Genomic DNA, 20,398 nt, shown 5'->3' with positions numbered 1-20,398 from the left:
TTCTAATTATCATTTAAAATATCACTGAACTTTATGTAAACTCTGTATTTTAAACATGATATGATAATAGCATTAAAAAAAAAAAAAGTATAAATTTTGTGTCTTCGTTCGACCATCAAAGTCTCCTTTGTGAATAATTTTTTCTGTGTATAACATTGTGTGTATCCGTTTAGTTTTCCTTTTACTTTTTTTTTTGTTTTTGTTCTTTTTTTATTATACAAATCATCGTGCAGTTCGAATAATAAATATAATGTGTCAAGATTATTCCAAAATGAAGGGAATGAAGTCGTAATTGTTTATAGTATGATGAGAATTCTCGCATTTTATTTCCTTATCTGTGCACTTCTATACTTAAAACACAATCAATCTAAGTCTTACTTTCGTTCTCTCTCATTCGTTACTGATGCTGCTCTTTCATTCCAGCTCGTTTCTTCCAATCTAACAGGCAATAATCAGTTACTGATAAATATTATTCAAGCTATGTCTATTGACTATCGCAAATAGAAACGCATTAGAAATGGTATAAAATGGACACATTTTTTTCCCGCACAAATCTAGACTACTGTAAATAATTTTTTATCTTCTTTTTGTTTTTTCTTATATATATATATTTTTTTCATTTTTTTTTATTTTTTTTTTTATTTTTTTTTTTTTAATATTTTCATTATATAGTATAATCTTTTTCTTTTCCTCTTCTTTTTTCTATTAATTTATTTTAACTTTTTTTTTTTTTTAAATGTTTTCCTTAAACATATGACGCGCATTAATTAAGTGATACAAATTACTCAAGAAGTATCGTATAATCGAAGAGGAGCAGGATTTAGAGGAGAAGGTGCTAACATTGACCTTCAAAAATTTATGCGCTTTTTTCTGTATCTTTTTTAGGCTTTATCGCCTCCCAATCTGCTTTTCAGTCTTTCATGCTTTCCAATTATCAGTTTATATTCCCCTCCCCTTTTCTTGCAAATCTAGAATGCGACAATCCTAATTAAGATCACTTTGTTATCTTCACTCAATGGCAACGCGGGACAACAGCAGACCTCGCCTGGTAAGCCAAACCCTAATGAAAATGTTAAAAACATCTATTAATCTCGAATAAAAATAGAAGAAAAAATGAATAATTATAAAGGTATATAAATATTATTTACCCAAGACCAGTTCCAATTAATAAGGACAAAACATTCGTGAGGATTAAAGTATAAAGTACTTCTTTAGAAAACAATCCATTTTTACCAACTTTTGCAGTACGAATGCTGTAAGTTTTTTTCTTATTTATACCAAGAGGATGCTTAAATTTCCAGTCCCTGAAAAATAAAGAACAAAGCGTTAGCAATAGATATTATGAAAAGATTAATTTTATTTTATATCATAGATACTATATATTAAAACTACAGGATGAGGACCAAAAGTTCCTAAGTGATTTAAAAATTAATTATTCTTTTTAGAGACTTTCAGATTAACTTTTTTTTCAGATTGTAAAACTATAAATCTAATTTTAAACATAAAAGGTTCTAAAAAAGAAACAATTTTTAAAATTACTTAACAACTTTTGGTCTATAAATAATATTTTTTTTGAGGCTCTATTTATTGACTGTAATGTTTCTATAAAGACGATATAATATTTATCTTACTTCGGTGGTGCCTGATCAGGACGTGAGCTCCACTCGTAAATCCAATCCATACTTTTGTCTAATAGTTCGCCTTCCTACAAAGAGGCAAAAAATTATAATCATTCATGTTTAAAATGTATATATGATGAGTAATGGGTAGAAAAAAAAGATTTTATTTTAATAGCGAATTTTTACGAGAGGATATAAAGAAACATAATCGTTACTTTCAAAAAAATATTATCAAGTAGGATATATTATTACGTCTATATTAATAGCGACCTATAAACATACTATTTCTGTGTGTTAGAGTGATAAGTTTACTTAACCAAGATATAACAGAATGTTGAGATCTTTATACATATGAATAAATATAGAAACAGAAATATTAAGTAAAACTGTACAAAAATTAAGCAAATAATACGAAACAAAAAATATGACCTAAATCTTATTTTTTTTTCGGTTTTAAACCATTTGTAAAACAAAAAAAGTCGAAACAAAAATTTCTAGAAATGGACAGTTTTAATGATTTCTCTATGTTCAGAAAGAAATTTAATTATTTCTATTTAAGGATAACCTCTGACGTTCGGGCAACCATGTAATTGACCCATTGCTTAATACGTCTTTTATATTGCAATTCAATGTCGTTTCTATGCTCGCGTAAACATCATCTTTATGTTATCAAAGGTCCCATTTTTGGAACATGTGTGACACAAAAAAAATTATTCTAATCTCCATTGAAAAATATAAAATTTGTACGAATGATTTATTGTCGGTTTACTTGTCTTGATTTTCTTTAGATATCCAGAAAAGTAAATAAAAATCTAAGCATGTCGAAAACTTTGCCAAGTTTAATAAATACGACTAAACAAATTCTTAAAATAGTCAACGCATAGCCGATCTTAGATAAACGCGCAGCAGTTAATGTCAAAGAGAAATCTACTAAAACAAAATTGACATCTTTTTTATTATTTATATGACGCAGCAATAAAACTATATTTTTGATATAATTATGATTCAACATCATGAGAAATAAATGTAATTGAGATTTACTTATTAAAACGATTAAATGATTTAAAAAAGAGTAAATAAAAAAACTTTCTTTAAAGAAAACGTTAAGGTTAAGTATAATAATCTTGACGACATATATGTTTTAAATCTCCCAACAATAAATATTATCTCATAAATGTTCTTTACTTCGATAACATTAAACAGCAAATTAATACAATTCATAAAAATTGTTTTTAAGTATCAAGTACGATTTTGTAACGAATAACTAAATCATTTTCTAATGAACATTTTTTTTATTCACTTTGTTTACATCTTCAAGTATATTATGCGTAATATAAATATTTTAATTAATTTTTCGGTAAAGGAAAGAAAAAAGAAACCAAAAGAAAAGAAAAAATGATTAAAGATTTACATAAATTTGATGATAAAAAAGAAATAATTATGAAGAAAATTTATAAAGAATTGAAGAAGATTAATCAAAAGTGAAATTTGAAGAATATGTAGTTTGTTTTTTTTTTCTAATGTATCAATTTCATTTTTAAAGTGAAAAAAGCCGCGAAGTTTTCAAACGGCTCTAATAACGGTTCACATAGCTTGCAAGCAAATGTGTGGTTTTACTATTCATCGTTTAAATATACAAGCTTTGAATAATGGAAATCGTTACGTCGAGATAATGTATATGTACATACATACATATATCTTCTTATTGTGTGAATGAACAAATAGAAAAATAGTGTAATATTGCTCGAAATATTTCGAAATTTTTTTTAATATCATTTTGATTTTTAATATCAATTTTATGATTTATATTACGTGCTATATTAAAATACACAAATAAACTTAATTCTTAAGTTAATTATATCAATTAATTTATTATTACTATATTCTTAACCAACATTAAGATTAAATTAGATGAAAGGTAAATTTTTAGGTTAAAAAACGGTACTTTTTTTGCTATATTGTCGAGTTCTTTCCTACCTTTTTTTCTCTACTTTCGTACTTTGAAGATAAAACATATATATGACGAAGAAAAAATAAAGAAATATATTTACATACATTTGTTGACTCTCGTTATGCATAACTAATGACGCACATTTTCGTATGTCATTGTAATTACGACATAAATACAGATAAGATGTATTGTAATTTCTATGTAATTTATATATACATATATGCACAATTATATATCCTATCCATAGAAGAGTTCGTGATGTGTAAATAACTCTATGTAAAAAAAATCCAAAATAACAAAATAATAAATAAATAAATGAATGAATGACGTAAAAGGGTGAAAAAGATATTTAGCGATTGCAATTATATATATATATATATATACATATATATATATACATATACACACACATAAATACAGCACAAAAAGAATAATGCGCTGTTCCGTCCACGTGACCTATCCAGTAATAATAGTAATTACAGCTGATATAAAAGAAAAGGATAGTGACGTTTGAGATTCGTTCGTCGACAATCTATGGTAAAAAAGAACATGTGACTATCCATGTAAATGAATATATTATTTTCAAAATCAATGAATATATTTATATTCGTACATATCTTTTATATGTGACATTCTTTTGTTCTAAACGACGATAAATCGTCGATATGACTAAAAATTGATCCGTATATATATATATGTATATATATGTGGACGTATACATATATGTATGCAATACTATATGGAGAAAGATCGATTTGTTTGGTGCGATGCGCGACAATGTTAGAAACGTTGCGTGCCCTCACTTTAAGAACGGAGTCACCATTACTGCGCATGGCGTGACCGTGTTATGTCCTCTGATTGGTCGAGAGATACTAAACGTCAACATTATAGACTCTCTCTCTCTCTCTCTCTCTCTCTCTCTTTCTCTTTCTCTCTCTCCCTCTCTCTCTCTCTCTCTCTCTCTTTCTCTCTCTCCCTCTCTCCCTCTATCTCTCTCTCTCTCTCTTGTTGTTTTTTATAACATGTAGCAATGACAAAGTTAGCAGATGCGAGGAAGCCACTCATCGAACAGTGACAGAAACTGCATCGTCGCTCATCTTTCTTTTCATTGACTAAATTCTCTTGAGACGCAGTGCGACGCGCAATCTATACATAATCGCAATAGAACTTCTCTATATTGTACTTCAATGACAATGGAACAATGAACGTATCGTTCTTCCCTCTAGTGGGAATATTTTTCTTCTCTCCCCCAGAGCGCGCCAAAATCAAATATTTTTAATACACCCGTGTATACATGCAATTACGTAGTGTATATCATATTCTTAAAAAAAAAAAAAAAAAATACATTTTGTTATTATCTTACTATCTTACTTTTCTCTTTATCTTTCTAACTTTTTTTTTACGATTTCTATAAATTATCTTTAAGTAAGATTTTTTTTTAATTAATTGAAATAATACAATTTCTCGAATTATTATTAACCAAGTAATAAAAATGAAGAAACGAATTGCAGATTACAGGTAACCATGAATCACGTGAGATCGAGCACGTATGTACGAACAGAGACGCAAAGTTCAACACTATATATATAGGAAGATACAATGCATGTACACACGTACGCGCAGGTTACACAATCTGTACACCTCTATTTTTTTTTTGTTTTTTGCTTGCTATTTTTTTTCCTTAGTCTGATAATCTTCTTATAAAAGATTATTTTAATCAAACAATTGTAGGTCGCATTTACTATACGTACGAACATCCGTATCTTATACTTCAGCTTTTACGTTGCTATTTTATTCCTAGCTTATAGATTTATAGATAGATTAAGCTTATCTTTTATGACTTACATATATACATGCAAATAAACACGCAAAACGCGAGGGAGAGATTCTCCGATGTGTAATTATACCTCAGACAATTTCCATTTACGCAAAATAATAACGACAATCTATATGGATCATTTGAAACTAATAACTTTCCAAATTAAATGGACAATATTTATTTTTTAATGTGTGATAACCAAAAGAAAATAAATTATAAGTAATTATTGACTTGGATCTATATTATGTGTTGTTGTTTTAAATATTATTATATTAATTAATAATAATAATTAAAAAAAAAAATAAATAAATAAATAAAGCATCCTTTTCGAGATGCGAATACTTTATCTAAAGTTTGCATTCTCTTTTATGGAGTAATTGTTACTTCATCTTCCTCTTCGAAATAAAACAGTAGCATTTTAGCGTATTAGCACACATTCGAAGTGCATTTATTCGCGTGCACTTGCACACATTTACAAAAGTCGTAACGCGGCTTTGGTACGATTTAAACAGTGGTGCAAGCAGTTCAACCGGTTTGTTGCATCGAACGAGAGGAAGAGTAGATAGAAACAAGAATCGTCGAGATTTCTTTTAAAGATCATATGATATGCCTTTTAATTTTTCTTTTATTTTCTTTTTATGTGTACTGTAATACATGCGTATTAATTTCAAAGTAAATCCGAGATCACTGTCTTACGAAATTATGTTTTTCTTTCTTTTACATCACGTTTTCATAGAAAATTATTTGATGTTTTTAAAAATAAATAGTTCAATTTTCATTCGAATAAATATGCATTTCAAATATATTTCAATTCTTTCTTAAAAGTTTGTAAATAAACAGTTCAAACGTCTTAATTTTGTTTATAAAATATATTCAATCATATTATTCATTTTGCAATTTTCTCCCTACAAACTTTTATTAATTATTTATAAAGTATCAGGAGCAAAAATTGAAATAGTAACGATAAAAATTGTATATGACAATGTCCTTGATGATAATACATCTTACATTAGACTCTATAAACGTCTCTCTCTTTCTCTTTCTCTCTTTCTCTCTCTCTCTCTCTCTCTCTCTCTCTCTCTCTCTCTCTCTCTCTCTCTCTCTCTCTCTCTCTCTCTCTCTCTCATCAGTAAAAAACGAACGTGAGCATTCAATTACAGGTAATGTAGTGTTAGCTACGTAAAGCTTGAACGTATATATATAATATAAGAAATACAATTCCCAAGGATTAGCGATGCGTGTAACGAGATATACATTTTTCTATGTAATAGAAAGGATAAAGTAAGGCATATAATATGGGAATAGTATAGAAAAAGTATATAAAAAGTAATATAATATCAAACTTTAGAAATATCTACTATTCATTTCAAGAATTAGAAAGCTTTCAATCTTTTTTATCCTTCGACTAGATATGATGAAATTAATTTGAACAATATTTTAACTAATAAACAACTCTACAAAATTATAAGAGACAATTCGAAAAAGAATAATTAGTGTTTAAGCCAATGAAATTAATTTGAACATTTCCATTAATAGAGATAACTCTGTAAATAATTTGGAGAGAGTATCAAAAAGAAATAATTAGTATAAAAAGATCTTAGTTTGATTAAATCAATGATGATTATTGAAACATGTCTATGACAGTTGTTTATTAAATGAATGGGCAAACACATAGCTAACGGCAGCTGCGAAAGGATTATTAAAAGGACAGCTTGTTTGAGCAAATGCTTCAACAATCCAGCTTGGCAACGCTGTTGCGAATCATAGTAGAGGTAGGGATTATAGTAACTTTCACATCACCTTTTGCGCCCCAAGTCTAGTTTTACATGTAGGGGAAGATCAGAAAGGGAATAGTTTGTCGATATTCCATTTATAGTAAAACTTAATTTTAAGCGATTTTTTTTTTTTTTTTTTTTTTTTTTTTTTTTTTTTTTAACAAAAAGAAAATCAATCGAAAACAAAAACTTGAAAGAACTATATAAATTTTAATTTTCTTTTTAAATATCTAAAAATTTTAGATGATCATTTCGTAATTCCTTGGGAAGAAAAAAAACTATAGGAACTATAAAAGTTTTAATCTTCTTACAATTTTCTTTTTCTTAGTAAGGGAGAAAAAGAAAAAGAAACTAAGAAATATTTATGATAAAGTTTTTATCTTCACGAAAAGATTATAACGAATAATATTTTGGTATCAATGACTTACGAAGAAAAAAAGAAAGGGGGGAAAATAAAAACAGAAAAAAAAGAAAGAAAGAAAAATTCTACGAAATCAAGAAGTTTCACCTCATTATCATTATTACTCACTTTGAAGATAAATGTTTCTTTGTTACTATTTTCGCCTTATAATATTTTTCTGTCCCCCCCCCCCCCCCCCCAGAAGATAAACTTGCCGGACAACTTAAGCCTTCTTATTATCAACACTACGAGTAATCAATACATACATATGTACGCGTGTGGCAGAAGAGACAAACATTTCACATGGACATGATTTGAGATACAGGTATATGTAGTCTTTTCCGAGAAATATGTCTTATGAATAGGTAATTATTATTTATGTTTGAGAACTTTGTTTGTTTTTTTCTACGTAAAATAATAATGCGAAAAATATTCGATAAGAATTGAATCGAATACAGTATTTTTTATATATGTAGATCTACAGGAACATGTTGTATAATATTAAAATTATAAATTATTATGATACAAGAATCGGTGTCAGAATCTTTCATAATACATAATAACGTATCGGGAAAGTATAAATGGACACATGACCCTGGTAAACCAGAATGGTCTCTTACTAAAAGCGAAGATCAGAATGAATCGTTGAAATGAATTGGAAAATGACGGCGACGTTAATTCGATTACAATGATCATACGATCTTCTTGTCCTACTTCTTGTCACTAGGTTGTACGTATAAGTAACGAGAAAGATGCGAGAACGGTAGATGTAAACCAATTAAAGTAAACGATACCATCTTGGTAAATCTTATCACGAAATTCCTTCTCGATGGACGTACGAGAAAATTGAAACCGTGAGAGAGAAACTCTAGTAATAATATTATAAGAGAAACAGTTAGTGATTTTATAAAGTAAACTAATAAACTATTTTGATTACATTTCGATATTATATACAATAATAAGTAAGTTTACATACTTGTATATATTATTATCATACAACGCAACACTTCAATTTCAATAGTACGAAAGTACTTGAGAAAGTGAATTCATCGAAAGAATTTTCATTGAAATTGGTTGATATTTTTGTTAAGTATTCTGAGCTACGAAGAGATGTATATTAAGAGATTATAATTAAGTATATACTTCATATTTTCTTTTTTCTTATTATATTGCAAATTTTGAATAATTTAATAATCATCATTAATTAATCGAATACACGTTTTGCGTTTATATTACATTTAATATTTTAAATAAATTTTGTTAAATGCTTTCGCATAATTTATGTAAAATTAATGGAATGTAAAAAAAAATCTTGACTGTACATACATATAGTTAAATAAAAAAACATCTGCTCGATATACATATAACTTTTTTCTTCAAAGCAATTCCAAAGCCGTATTCGGTAAATTACCGCACCTATTGACGGTAGAGGTGTATACACACAGTCGCAGAGTTGATAGAGTCACTGATCCGAGGACCTTGTAAAGAAGGTAAAGCTCGTTCGATAAAACCAGTTGCATATTATATATATATATATATATATATATATATATATATATATATATATATATATATATATATATAACCTCTCTGTTAGTTTGTCGATTGCATACGAAACAATGTTAACAATCCGGAAGAATAAACAGAATGACTTCGATGATTACTTTCAAATGAAATGTTCGAATGATTTTGATCTTTTGCGAGATCTTTTACAACGACTAGAGTCCTACTTCCGTTTGGATCGAATGGATCAGGCTTGTGGTTTTTCTAAAGACTTTGGTGATCGACCACAAAAGTTAACCATATGTTCGTGTGTGCGCGCGCGTAGGTAGGTACTTCGCTTCATTCTGAGATTTATGCGACACACCTCACACAATACGGGTTATTACAATCGATTTTCTAAACTGACCTTGTTGCAGTTGTAATTTATGTAGACCCCTTTGAGCTCATCTTCAGTAGAAAGTTCCGTATTCGGGCTGTTAGGTGGACTCTTCGGGCTAAAATAGAAAAAAATAAATTTCTCTTATGATCTATGGATATTACACATTTTTCGATTATATCATTTATTTTAATTATTTACATAAATCGGAATTTTTAGCTTTACTTTAGCATTAGCAAAGTTCGTTTGGTTTCCAATATCAAAGTCGTACTAAAATTAAATTTTAAGAAAAGACAGTCATCACTTTTTCTTCCCTCTCTTTATTTCTTTTTTAAAAAGGTAAAAAACGGTCATTAATTCGTTTTTTTCACAAAAAAATTTCTTTTAGAACGAATCCAAGTAGCGCACAAAGAAACGCTCGCTCCAAAAAAAGATTCTTTCTTCTTCGTTCGTGAGTCATAAAGACGGCTTATTTCTTTCGTCCCCTTACCCCGCCGTCATGAGAAGAACGAAAAGTGTTGAGAGAAAATAGAAGCTGTTTTTTCTCTACCCATAAAAGACACTGTCATGTAGAACGTTGTGATGATTATACTATTGAATATCTTTACCTCAACAATATTTTCTATCTTTACGGATTATGTCAATAATCCAATAATGGTCTCATTTATAAAAAATAGAAAATAAAAAAAAGAAAAAATAATAAAAAAATAAAAAATACAAAAAAAAAGAAGAAAATTATGATTAATCGTCTTTTTGGAGTCACGAGTTTGTAAGCCATAAAATCAATATTAAAGATAACATTTTAACTTTTCTTGACAGTGCTCTTTTTTTATCGTAAATATATGCTTCAATATATTTGTGTAATCACAACAAACAAACAAATAAACAAATAAATAAATAAACAAATAAATAAATAAATAAACAAATAAATAAATAAACATCCACCCGCACGCGTGTACGCACACACACAAAGAACGATTTCCATCTGCTGTGTATTCAGAACGATTTCCATCTGCTGTGCATTCAGAACGATTTCCATCTGCTGTTTATTCAGAACGATTTCCATCTGCTATGTATTCAGAATTATTTGCGAGACGGAAACTATTGAAAAGAGAACAATTTTTACCTGTCTCTAGGAGTATCTCGACGTGAGGATGCTAAAGAATGCCTGGCAGACGATTGCGTTGAATCTCTCTGTGCTTCCCTCAGAAGTCTTAGATATTCTTCGCCACCACTGTTGAATGGCAAGGGTGTTCGTCTTTCAGCAGATATCGGATTCACTTCCACCCATGATTCTGTAAATTTTTTAATATAAATTGTTTACGATTACGATAAAAAGATGTCGATTTTTTTCCAATAAAAATCTTTTATGATCTTTTTTACGAATTAAATTGCAATTTAGACAATTGTGGATTTTGGAATTTATTTCATTGAAATTTAGCAAATCTTTTAGGATAGTGTTTTAAATTTAATATCAGCATTTGTTACTCTTATCTAGACTACGATAGATTACAGTTTCTCATGAGAACGAACGAACGAACGAACGAACGAACGAACGAACGAACGAACGAACGAACGAACGAACGAACGAACGAACGAACGAACGAACGAACGAACGAACGAACAAACGAACGAACGAACGCGGACCACGTGGATTAAATCAGATTTCGTGAAAATCGAAAAGTTATAGTAATTAAAGATAATAACGTGATTAAATTATAAGTCAGAACGTTATCGAACGATAGAGAAATTGATGACAAAGCGAGATCACGGTCAAGGCTCCTCAGTTTAAATAACGTAAGTAATCAAGACGATCGTTGCGTCATATTTGGGTCTATATTGAGTCTATACACTGACGTACAAAGGAAGTTGTTTTATCGATTATTGTATGAATAACAATAAATGAATCTAATATTTATAAAGCGTTTTCAATTCAAGAATCATCTTTGTATTAATAAAAATGTGTAATATGTATGAAAATTAGATTATAAAACTAAAAATAGTGTTGAAAAATAATCTTGAAAATTGTTGTATTGTCATTAAGAGAAGTTCAACAGTTAAAAATATTGACATTACTTATCGGCCAATCCAAAATATTATTTTTAGGATATATATTACATATACTTATATATACACATGTACATTTTTGTATTTATTTGAATAAAAATGATACAAACATATATGATCATGCAATCTGTTGCTATCATAATCTATCGTCGATATCACGTACACAACGTAATAGGAGACCTTCATCTCAGCTTACAATATTCTCACGAAGTTCTCGTTGTTTATTCCTCGTTCTGTACTTATTATAATTTAAATGTCCATGAAACTTCTTTATAAGCGTAGTTTGATTCTTCGATCTCATTCTCGATTATATGAAAACGCAAACATTATTATTACGTGAAAACGAATAATTTCGTATACTTGAGAGTTCGATTTACTAATAAGAAGTGATGGATGTATTTACACACACACACACACACACACACACACACACACACACACACACCTAGTTGCGATATATTTCACTTTTTCTTCATTTTCATAATATTCGATAGACCTTTCGATTGTCGTTAAAAAGAGAAGAACCTGTATGTATGTATGTATGTATGTATATGTGGTCGATATTAATCAGTTCATGTCACCATCTTTTCTAATTATCACAGAATTACGTAAATATGTTTACACTACATACAAGTATGACGCGTAATTAAAAGCGTATAACTTTCGATGACTAACGGCTAACACGATGAAATGAACTTTTTGATTTTTTCAACCCGAGCATTTTTTTTTTTTTTTTTTTTTTTTTTTTTTTTTTTAAACAAACAGTAATGGTTTTAGATGTTAAAAAAAATTTTTTATTTAAATTGAATATATATACGTATCTATGCAATATATATATTGCATATGTTAATATTTTTTAATATTATTTTTACAAAATGCACATATATTAAAATTTAAATAGACATACACAAACAAATTTATAGAAATGTTATATATTATAATTTTGTTTAAATCTTTGTAAAGAATTTTTTAAAAATTTCGCTTAGATTAGAAAATAATTTGTATTTTTTGTATATGTATATGTTCAACGAGAATCTATATAAAGAAAAGAAAAGAAAAAGCAATAAAAAACTAACAATAATCAATCAATCAAAAAGAATATGTACGTAATCGATTAATTGTCTTCTTTCTAAGAAATAGAAATGAAGTAAGAAGCACTGAATGTAACGAAACGAAATATATCTATTATCTTCATATATAATGTTCATTACATGCATACAAATGCTCAAAGAACGCTTATCAACACTACGTTCTTTTTAGTATCGTACATACACGTGCACATACACATACGCATACATATGTGTGTACATATATATATATATATATATATATATATATATATCTCGATCGGTGAAGGATTAGAGATATACACAATTGCTTCTGCAGTTATTCGATTGCACTGTAGAAGTCCTTGTTGGGTTAACGACCGCTCAAAAAAAATCTGAAGTAAAAATCAAATTGATCCCAAATGCATTTGAAGAGAATTCACAATTATAGCAATTTTCATTACTTAAAATCGTTTTTATTAATTCACATTATTTTTCAAAATATAAGTTGGCCCGCAAGTTCCTAGCTGAGCCAAAATTTTCCAGGTAATTTTAAAAATAAATTGTTCTTTTTCGAATTTTTTTTCAGATTTGTCATTCCATAATATAAAAAAAAGAAAATTAGCCTGAAAGTTTTAGTAAAAAATAATCGATTTTTTAAATTATCTAGAATCTTTTGATCTATCCTATAGATAATGACCCAATCCAGACACCCTATATATGAAAAATGCATGAATGGGAAAATTGCTTTTATTTCCCACAAGAATCTAGTCTGCTTACAAATAGAGCTTGAAGATACGATCATCCTGTTTCTATTAGATACATAATCATCTCATCGCGCACTTGTTCGTTTTTTTTATTTCTAATTTTCAAGTAAATGAAAAGGAAAAAAAATTGAAGAAAGAAAGGACGATTTTCTTTTTTCTTAACCTTTTTTTTTTGTTTCTTTTTTTGACGTTTCATTTACATTCCGGCATCTCTTTGATCTATTCCACGAAAATTTATGGTATAATTCGTGCAAGCACGAAGAGCTTTTCTAATTATTCAAAATGTTTACGCAAAGAGATGATTATTATAACATCGAAAGTTTCCCTAATTCCTCTAACGTTTCGATAAAAAAGAGCACCAAAAAAGGAATGATATCCGAGAAATTTGAAAGTACATTCGATTTGGATAAAATTGACAACTGTGATTATGTAATTACTGAAGATCTGGTAAAGATCGATATGAAGGAGTTACGTCGATTGATGAAACTTATGCAACCGATTATGAATCCTCGAAAAGAAGATTATTGCAAATGTTTTAGCAATAGTAATTTTAAAAAAGCTAAGTAAAATTGGCCAACCATGAGATATACTACGATATCAAGACTTATATACAATGTTAATATATTATTCAATTATACTAGGATAATATATTATCATACTATTCTATAAAATGTTATATATTATATTCTTATATAATGTTAATAAATAATAAATAACACATTTATGAGCGTTCTCAATTAAAGTATACTCCGGTAAATTATGGTAATATAAATTCATTCGTAATCAATTATAAATCTTATAAATGCATATATTCTCGTACATAAACACTTATTAATAGAAAAAGAAGTACAAGCTCCATAAGTTTTACTTTTCTAATCCAATAATATATAAAGTGGATTCAGTGTTAACGCATCATTTTAAATGGTATTACCATTAATATTTATATCCATTTAAAACTAAAAAGTATTTTCGATCAGCTAAAGGCCGGACGTTGAGTCGAAAATCGAAACAGCAGCTATCACGCATGCTGTTTACCAAGCCAAGGCCACACGTGTTGATTCTACACAAGTGTTGTTACGATGCATATTGTCGTATATATATATATGCATACATCCTCTTTCGATATGTGTCCAATGCCTCCACGGTCTTTGAAAACTTTTATACCAATTTATCTATGCCAAGATTATCTGACCGATATGATACGAGCATATGATAATAATCCAATTACAATGTTATTTCACACAATAAATAACAAATAAATTATAATCGGTTATAATACTTTATTTTTCATTCCTATAATTTTCTAATTCTCTTTCGTTTCTAAAATTTAAATTAAATCACATTTTTCTTATATACGATAGGAAGTTATTTCTCTCAGTTAATTGAAAAATCTTCGCAAATGAAAAAATTAAAATTCCTTACCGCGAAAACTTTCACCAAATTATTATATAAGAAAAATTATTATAAGAGAGAGTGAGAGAGAGAGAGAGAGAGATCGATAAAGAAAGAATTTGCGGTCATGTAACTTATCCAACTTTCTTACAAGGAACTGAAAAATTCTTTTCTTTTCATGAAAATTTATTCTTTTTCCGGAAAGTATCGAAAGGATAACCTCGCGTGATCAAGTATTTTAAGTTAATCACATATATAAGAAAAAAATAATTATATATATTCCTTGGCAAGGCTCTCTCATTTGTGATATACTGAAAAAAGAAAACTGATATTGCAAATTATCTGTATGATTTAAACCTATAGTTTCGCAATAATTATAATATGAACCGGAAACTTGCGATTATATTGCACTTCGAAGTTGAATAGAAGTTGCAAGTTATATTCGTTCTAGGTTCATAACCAGGCGTATTATTAGAAAGTCAAATAGATAAGACTCTCTTAACGAGTTTTTTTTTATATGTATAAGGGAATGATAATAAAATTTTTGTTTCGATATATTGATGGAGAAGATCTCCAATTCTTTTTGAGATTTCACTGTAAAAAAAAAAAAAAAAAAAAAAAAAAAAAAAAGAAAAAAGATATCACAATCAAAATAATTTTAAATATGCTGTGAATTTTAAACATGTGTTGAAATGATTGAAATAAAGGGTCGTAGACAAAAAAAGAATGACATTTAGTGCGTAAGTCACAATTTTAAATCACAGTACACGGAAGAATTTAAATGAGTCGACAACAGTATTTAAAAATAGAAATCAACTGAATGGCCTCTTTCGCCAGTCTGTCGCCTCAAATACTATTTAATTATTACACATTGTCTCTCTCTCTCTCTCTCTCTCTCTCTCTCTCTCTCTCTCTCTCTCTCTCTCTCTCTCTCTCTCTCTCTCTCTCTCTCTCCCTCCCCTCCTCTCTCTAATCGATGTTTTTTTGTCCGTCAAACAAAACAATCAATTTAATTCGTAAAGAAGTTACTTTAATTACTTTTTGCTTTTGTTTTATCACACATAAATCGGAGATTTCAAAACTGTGAGAGTCACGTTAAATATTAATATATATTCATTATAAAAGAGTTTTATATATTGGGAATCGTCGAATGGTATTTTATTTATAAATTTATATATCAATTAAATATTAAAATTTTATATCAATGAAAAAGGCAATAAAACAAATGTGAAAAGTAGTAAATTAATATTTTGTATTCAATCCGATCTTTCTTTTTAAAATATAAATTGCAACTAAGTAGATCGTAAAAAATTACTGTTTCCGAAATGACTTTCGGTCCGTAAAAGTTTGGAAATCTCTGACACTGTAAATAAATGTATATTTAAACTATATTAAAATGTACATTTTCTGCATATGTAAATATAACATATTAAACTGTATTAAATGCAAATGTAACATTTTAGAGATTATGTAAATAATAAATAACACGAATGATAAAATAATTAGTAAAATAATCCTATTAACATAATCTACATACATAACATATGTTAATATAATCTACCAAATTCAATATACATTTACTATAATGGATTTATTTCTGGTGCAATCGAAATCATTTCGGGGAAAAATTTCTTTCTTTCTTTCTTTTTTCTTCTATATTTTTTTTTCTATTTTTGTAAAAACTGAAAGTATTACTAAGAATCCAAGGATGAAGAATCTGTTTCCTTCGAAAGGTTTCCTCCGGTTAAACCTGGACATTCTTCACAATTTTTCTGACCTGAAAATCGATGGGTTTTCTGATGGATTCAAAGTATTTGGACAAAAGAAGAAATGAAAAAAGAAAAAAAAAGAAAGAAAGAAAGAGAGAAAAGAAAATAGAGAAAAGGAAAAAAGTTTCCTGAAGATGACTCATCATTTGGTCGGTCGAAAAATACACGTTCGGTCAAGCTTGCTGTTAATGATATATCTCTGACGTCAGCTTTGTTCTTATACACACACACACACATACACACAAACACTGAAACGTATTTTAGTAAGCGTCCTGCAGCTTCCTAAGAAAAATGAGATCGATAGTCGATGATAATAGAATTGTATATAAAAAGTATATAGATAAAATCGCGAAAGAAATTGTACAAAGAGATAAAAACGATGCTTAAAGAATCATTTTTCGTAAATCATTATCATTTACTAGAATATTTTTAAAAAGTTCAAGATAATAATTATCTTGTATTATATTTTATATATGTAATAGACCATATTATTAGAATACATTAATAAATAAATAAATAAATATATATATAATTATTTCTATTCAAATTATAATACATTGTATTGCGTAAAAATAACTTGTATATATTAGTTATTTAAATTTTTGATATATTATTTAATATATATATAAATTTCATTATTATTATTATTTAATAAATATAATTTTTATATATTTCATACACACACACATTAAAATTTTAATATATAAGTAGTTTGCGAAAAATAAAATCAGGAAAAAAAAAAAAAGAAAAAAAGAAGGAATTTATATGGTGCAACAGATCTTCGAATGATGTTTGTGTCTTCTCATTAAAAATTTCTTAAATAAGAATTAATACTCGAGTGATATCTTAGGAAATGATTAGGAAAGATATGGTTATTGATCGCCTGACCGTCGTCACGTTTTCAGTTTTCCACGAAATGACGCCGCCACATGTACGCTAAAGCAAAGCACGTAGACCAAAGCAGACTCCGCATCGTCATTGGCCAACAAAAACATTGGCCATGATCTTGGATACGAAAAACACGTTCTCAAAATTTGAGGTATATATAAATATATATATCTATATATTTATATATAAAACGCTATATATATATATATAGCAGTTCATTTTAAATAGACGGGAGGAGATCGATACGAGTTGAGCCGAAAGGACACTGACCTAATTGTCGACTTTGTGTGCTATTTTATGAGTATAAGCAAGTACGAACATTCTCTATCTTTTTTTTGATTTGATGATAATGATGATATATGAGTCAGATATGAAAATAGTAAACCCTTTGTCTTACTACTCAAACAAAGAGTGTATATATATATATATATACGAACTTAATAAAAGAAATATATTTTCATATAAGTTCTTATGCTTTTAATTTTATAATCCGACAAAAAAAAAGAAAAAGAAAGAAAGAAAGAAATTAACTTGAAAAGCCTGAAAAAAAGAATAATTGATATAAAATATCACATTTGGCTCACCCTGTATAAACCATTAAAAAATCTGCCAAACGTTCTGTTAATAATTTTTATCACGTCGTATGGGCGTATATAGGTTATATTTAACATTCGTTTTGTTTCGTAAAAAACAGATACAGACATTTACATATGTGTATACACATATGTGTGTGTGTGTGTGTGTGTGTGTGTGTGTACACATTTGTAGTCAAAGAGATAAAATGTCTTGATTTTATTGGTTGTAACAATATTATTTTCGTATGATTGTCAAATGATTTTTTTTATTTTTCTTTTAATTTTTTTTATTTTATCGATATCGTCAATACACCAACAACCTGATGCTCTTGCATATTACAAAAAGTTTCCTATGTACTTTGTATATTGTTCACAGATGTTACTCTTTGATCACTGATAATTCCGTAGTGTCTAATCGATGGATACATCTTCAAAATATACTCTAGATAATCTAACCACTTCGTTTATTTTTATCTTTATGTTATATCTGTATGCTATATATATATATATAAATGTAATTATAAAATTTATTGAACTTGAAAAGAACAAATCACAAAAAATTAAAATGATAAATATTCCACCGAAATAAAAAAGAATTAAAAAAATTATCTTAATTTTAAACAAAGACAAATATTGATGACAACATATTTGAAAATTTTGCATTTCATGTTTGTCAAGCGTCTAATATTAAGTATAAATAGAATAGAATTTAAAAAAAAAAAAAGGAAAAAAAAAATATATATATAATCGATATGAGAAATTGCATTTTTTTTAGAGATTATATACCAAGATAGGAAGCTCCGTAATAAAACTGATCGTGAGTCGTTATTACGTGAACGTTGCTTGAAACGACGAGACAATCGCACAAACCGTTTTATCGCTCGATTTAAAGAAAAATATTTACGAGTATATTTTTTTTTTTTTTTTTTTTTTTTTTTTTCATATATACATTTATATATATATATATATATATATATATATATATATATATGTATACATGTTTGTATTAAATTATGTACAAATCCGTTCTACGTAGGTATAAATTAACGAGATACGGATGACTGTCGAGAATTCATTTCTTTATTAATTTCCATCTCACATGATTCTACTCTTTCTTTTTCTCTCTCTCTCTTCTCTATATAATATTTTATCTCTATATAATATATAATATTTTATTTGCAAGCATTATAGATTTGCATGCTATAAAAATTTTATAAAATTATATAAAATCTTTAGCGATCAAAAGTTGTTTGGTATTGAAAGGACGAGAAAGTCGAATTGAGTTGAATCTACTAACAAAATATAATTGCGTCAAAAATCATTTTTTTTTATTTTCTTCTACTATAATAAAGAAAGTTCTATTCTATTCTATTTTATAATTCTTTTGAAGGAAATATGGAATCGATTGAACATTTGTTCATAAATGTGGCTATATATATATATATATATATATATATATATATATATATATAATATATAAACACTTAATAATATATATATACACGCGCGACACGTTTATCGACGACGCAAAAAGAAACGGCGTTTGTTTACGCTATGAAAGCAAAGAAACGCGGCGCAATGGCCGCGTTGTGTCGGCAATGACAGCTGCTAGCGTCCTGCATTTACGTAGGATCTGGATAACATCCATTTGATTCAACATCAAAGGTAGACGATAATTTTTCGAAACAAACGAAAGAACAAGTATCATACTTCGTAGCAAAAATAATGCAATATCTATTTATTTCCTTAAATCCTATTCGAAAGAGATACATACATACATTGAATTAGTGGTAACGCTTTATTTTAGTGGATGCCAACTTCGCAAGAAATTTTCCCAGAGGATGACTAATCCAAATATTTAAATATCCGTGAAATGGCCAAATTTCGTGTGATGATAATATATTTTTAAACGTGGGATGATGGGCGTTGATTTGATCATTACTTACCTCCTAAGAGCTCATCCAAAGTAAATTTCATCGAGGATGACATATCTAATGCACAAGGAAAAAAAAAACTAGGCTTTCGTTAAACAACAATCACGAATAGTACAACGATCCGAAAAAGCGTGTACAACCGAGCGACTTACTTCGTGCGCGTACACGTATGACTAACGTAGAAACGTGACGTACTCGCTACGAATTATCACGATAAAATGCCAGCCCGGGCCTCTCGCGTAGTTGCTGTGCCTTTGTTTTGATGAAACGTCAACACATACAGCTCGCCCGCGCTAACCAATCATGTAGCCGCGCGCGCCTCACCGGGTAATACTATGTAAGTCAAGCACGATGAGAAAGACTACGTTATTCAAAGGAACGTCTATCTCTCTTTTCCTTCCTTCCTTTCTTTCTTTCTTTCTTTCTTTCTTTCTTTCTTTCTTTTAGCGAGATGATATTTCTTATATTTATTCAAAACATAAAATATCCAAATAAATCAAATTATTACTATTATTAG

The 20,398-nt window shown here is 28.3% G+C and overlaps 1 protein-coding gene and 3 long non-coding RNA genes across 4 annotated transcripts; 2 read left to right on the top strand and 2 right to left on the bottom strand.

Moving 5' to 3' along the window:
* Window positions 1-106: 106 nt before the first annotated feature.
* LOC124953093 (BCL2/adenovirus E1B 19 kDa protein-interacting protein 3) lies at window positions 107-20,161 on the bottom strand. The gene is made up of 6 exons (XM_047504006.1): window positions 19,894-20,161; window positions 10,570-10,738; window positions 9,474-9,561; window positions 1,632-1,705; window positions 1,149-1,304; window positions 107-1,060 (listed from the first exon to the last, which is right to left on the bottom strand). The coding sequence occupies exons 1-6, from the start codon at window positions 19,934-19,936 to the stop codon at window positions 1,009-1,011; spliced, it is 582 nt and encodes a 193-aa protein (XP_047359962.1). The 5' UTR covers window positions 19,937-20,161; the 3' UTR covers window positions 107-1,008.
* On the bottom strand, window positions 3,676-4,360 carry LOC124953130. The gene is made up of 3 exons (XR_007102126.1): window positions 4,184-4,360; window positions 3,981-4,102; window positions 3,676-3,842 (listed from the first exon to the last, which is right to left on the bottom strand). It is a non-coding gene; the product is annotated as an uncharacterized LOC124953130 (long non-coding RNA).
* LOC124953135 lies at window positions 17,396-18,495 on the top strand. Its single transcript, XR_007102127.1, has 3 exons — window positions 17,396-17,523; window positions 17,601-17,683; window positions 18,324-18,495. It is a non-coding gene; the product is annotated as an uncharacterized LOC124953135 (long non-coding RNA).
* LOC124953125 lies at window positions 19,473-20,100 on the top strand. The gene is made up of 2 exons (XR_007102125.1): window positions 19,473-19,612; window positions 19,755-20,100. It is a non-coding gene; the product is annotated as an uncharacterized LOC124953125 (long non-coding RNA).
* Window positions 20,162-20,398: the final 237 nt, after the last annotated feature.

This window comes from Vespa velutina, chromosome 1 (assembly GCF_912470025.1).
Source record: "Vespa velutina chromosome 1, iVesVel2.1, whole genome shotgun sequence".
NCBI lineage: Eukaryota > Metazoa > Arthropoda > Insecta > Hymenoptera > Vespidae > Vespa > Vespa velutina.
The sequence above is the reverse complement of the archived record's forward strand: the minus strand, read 5'-3'. Positions and strand labels throughout refer to the sequence as shown.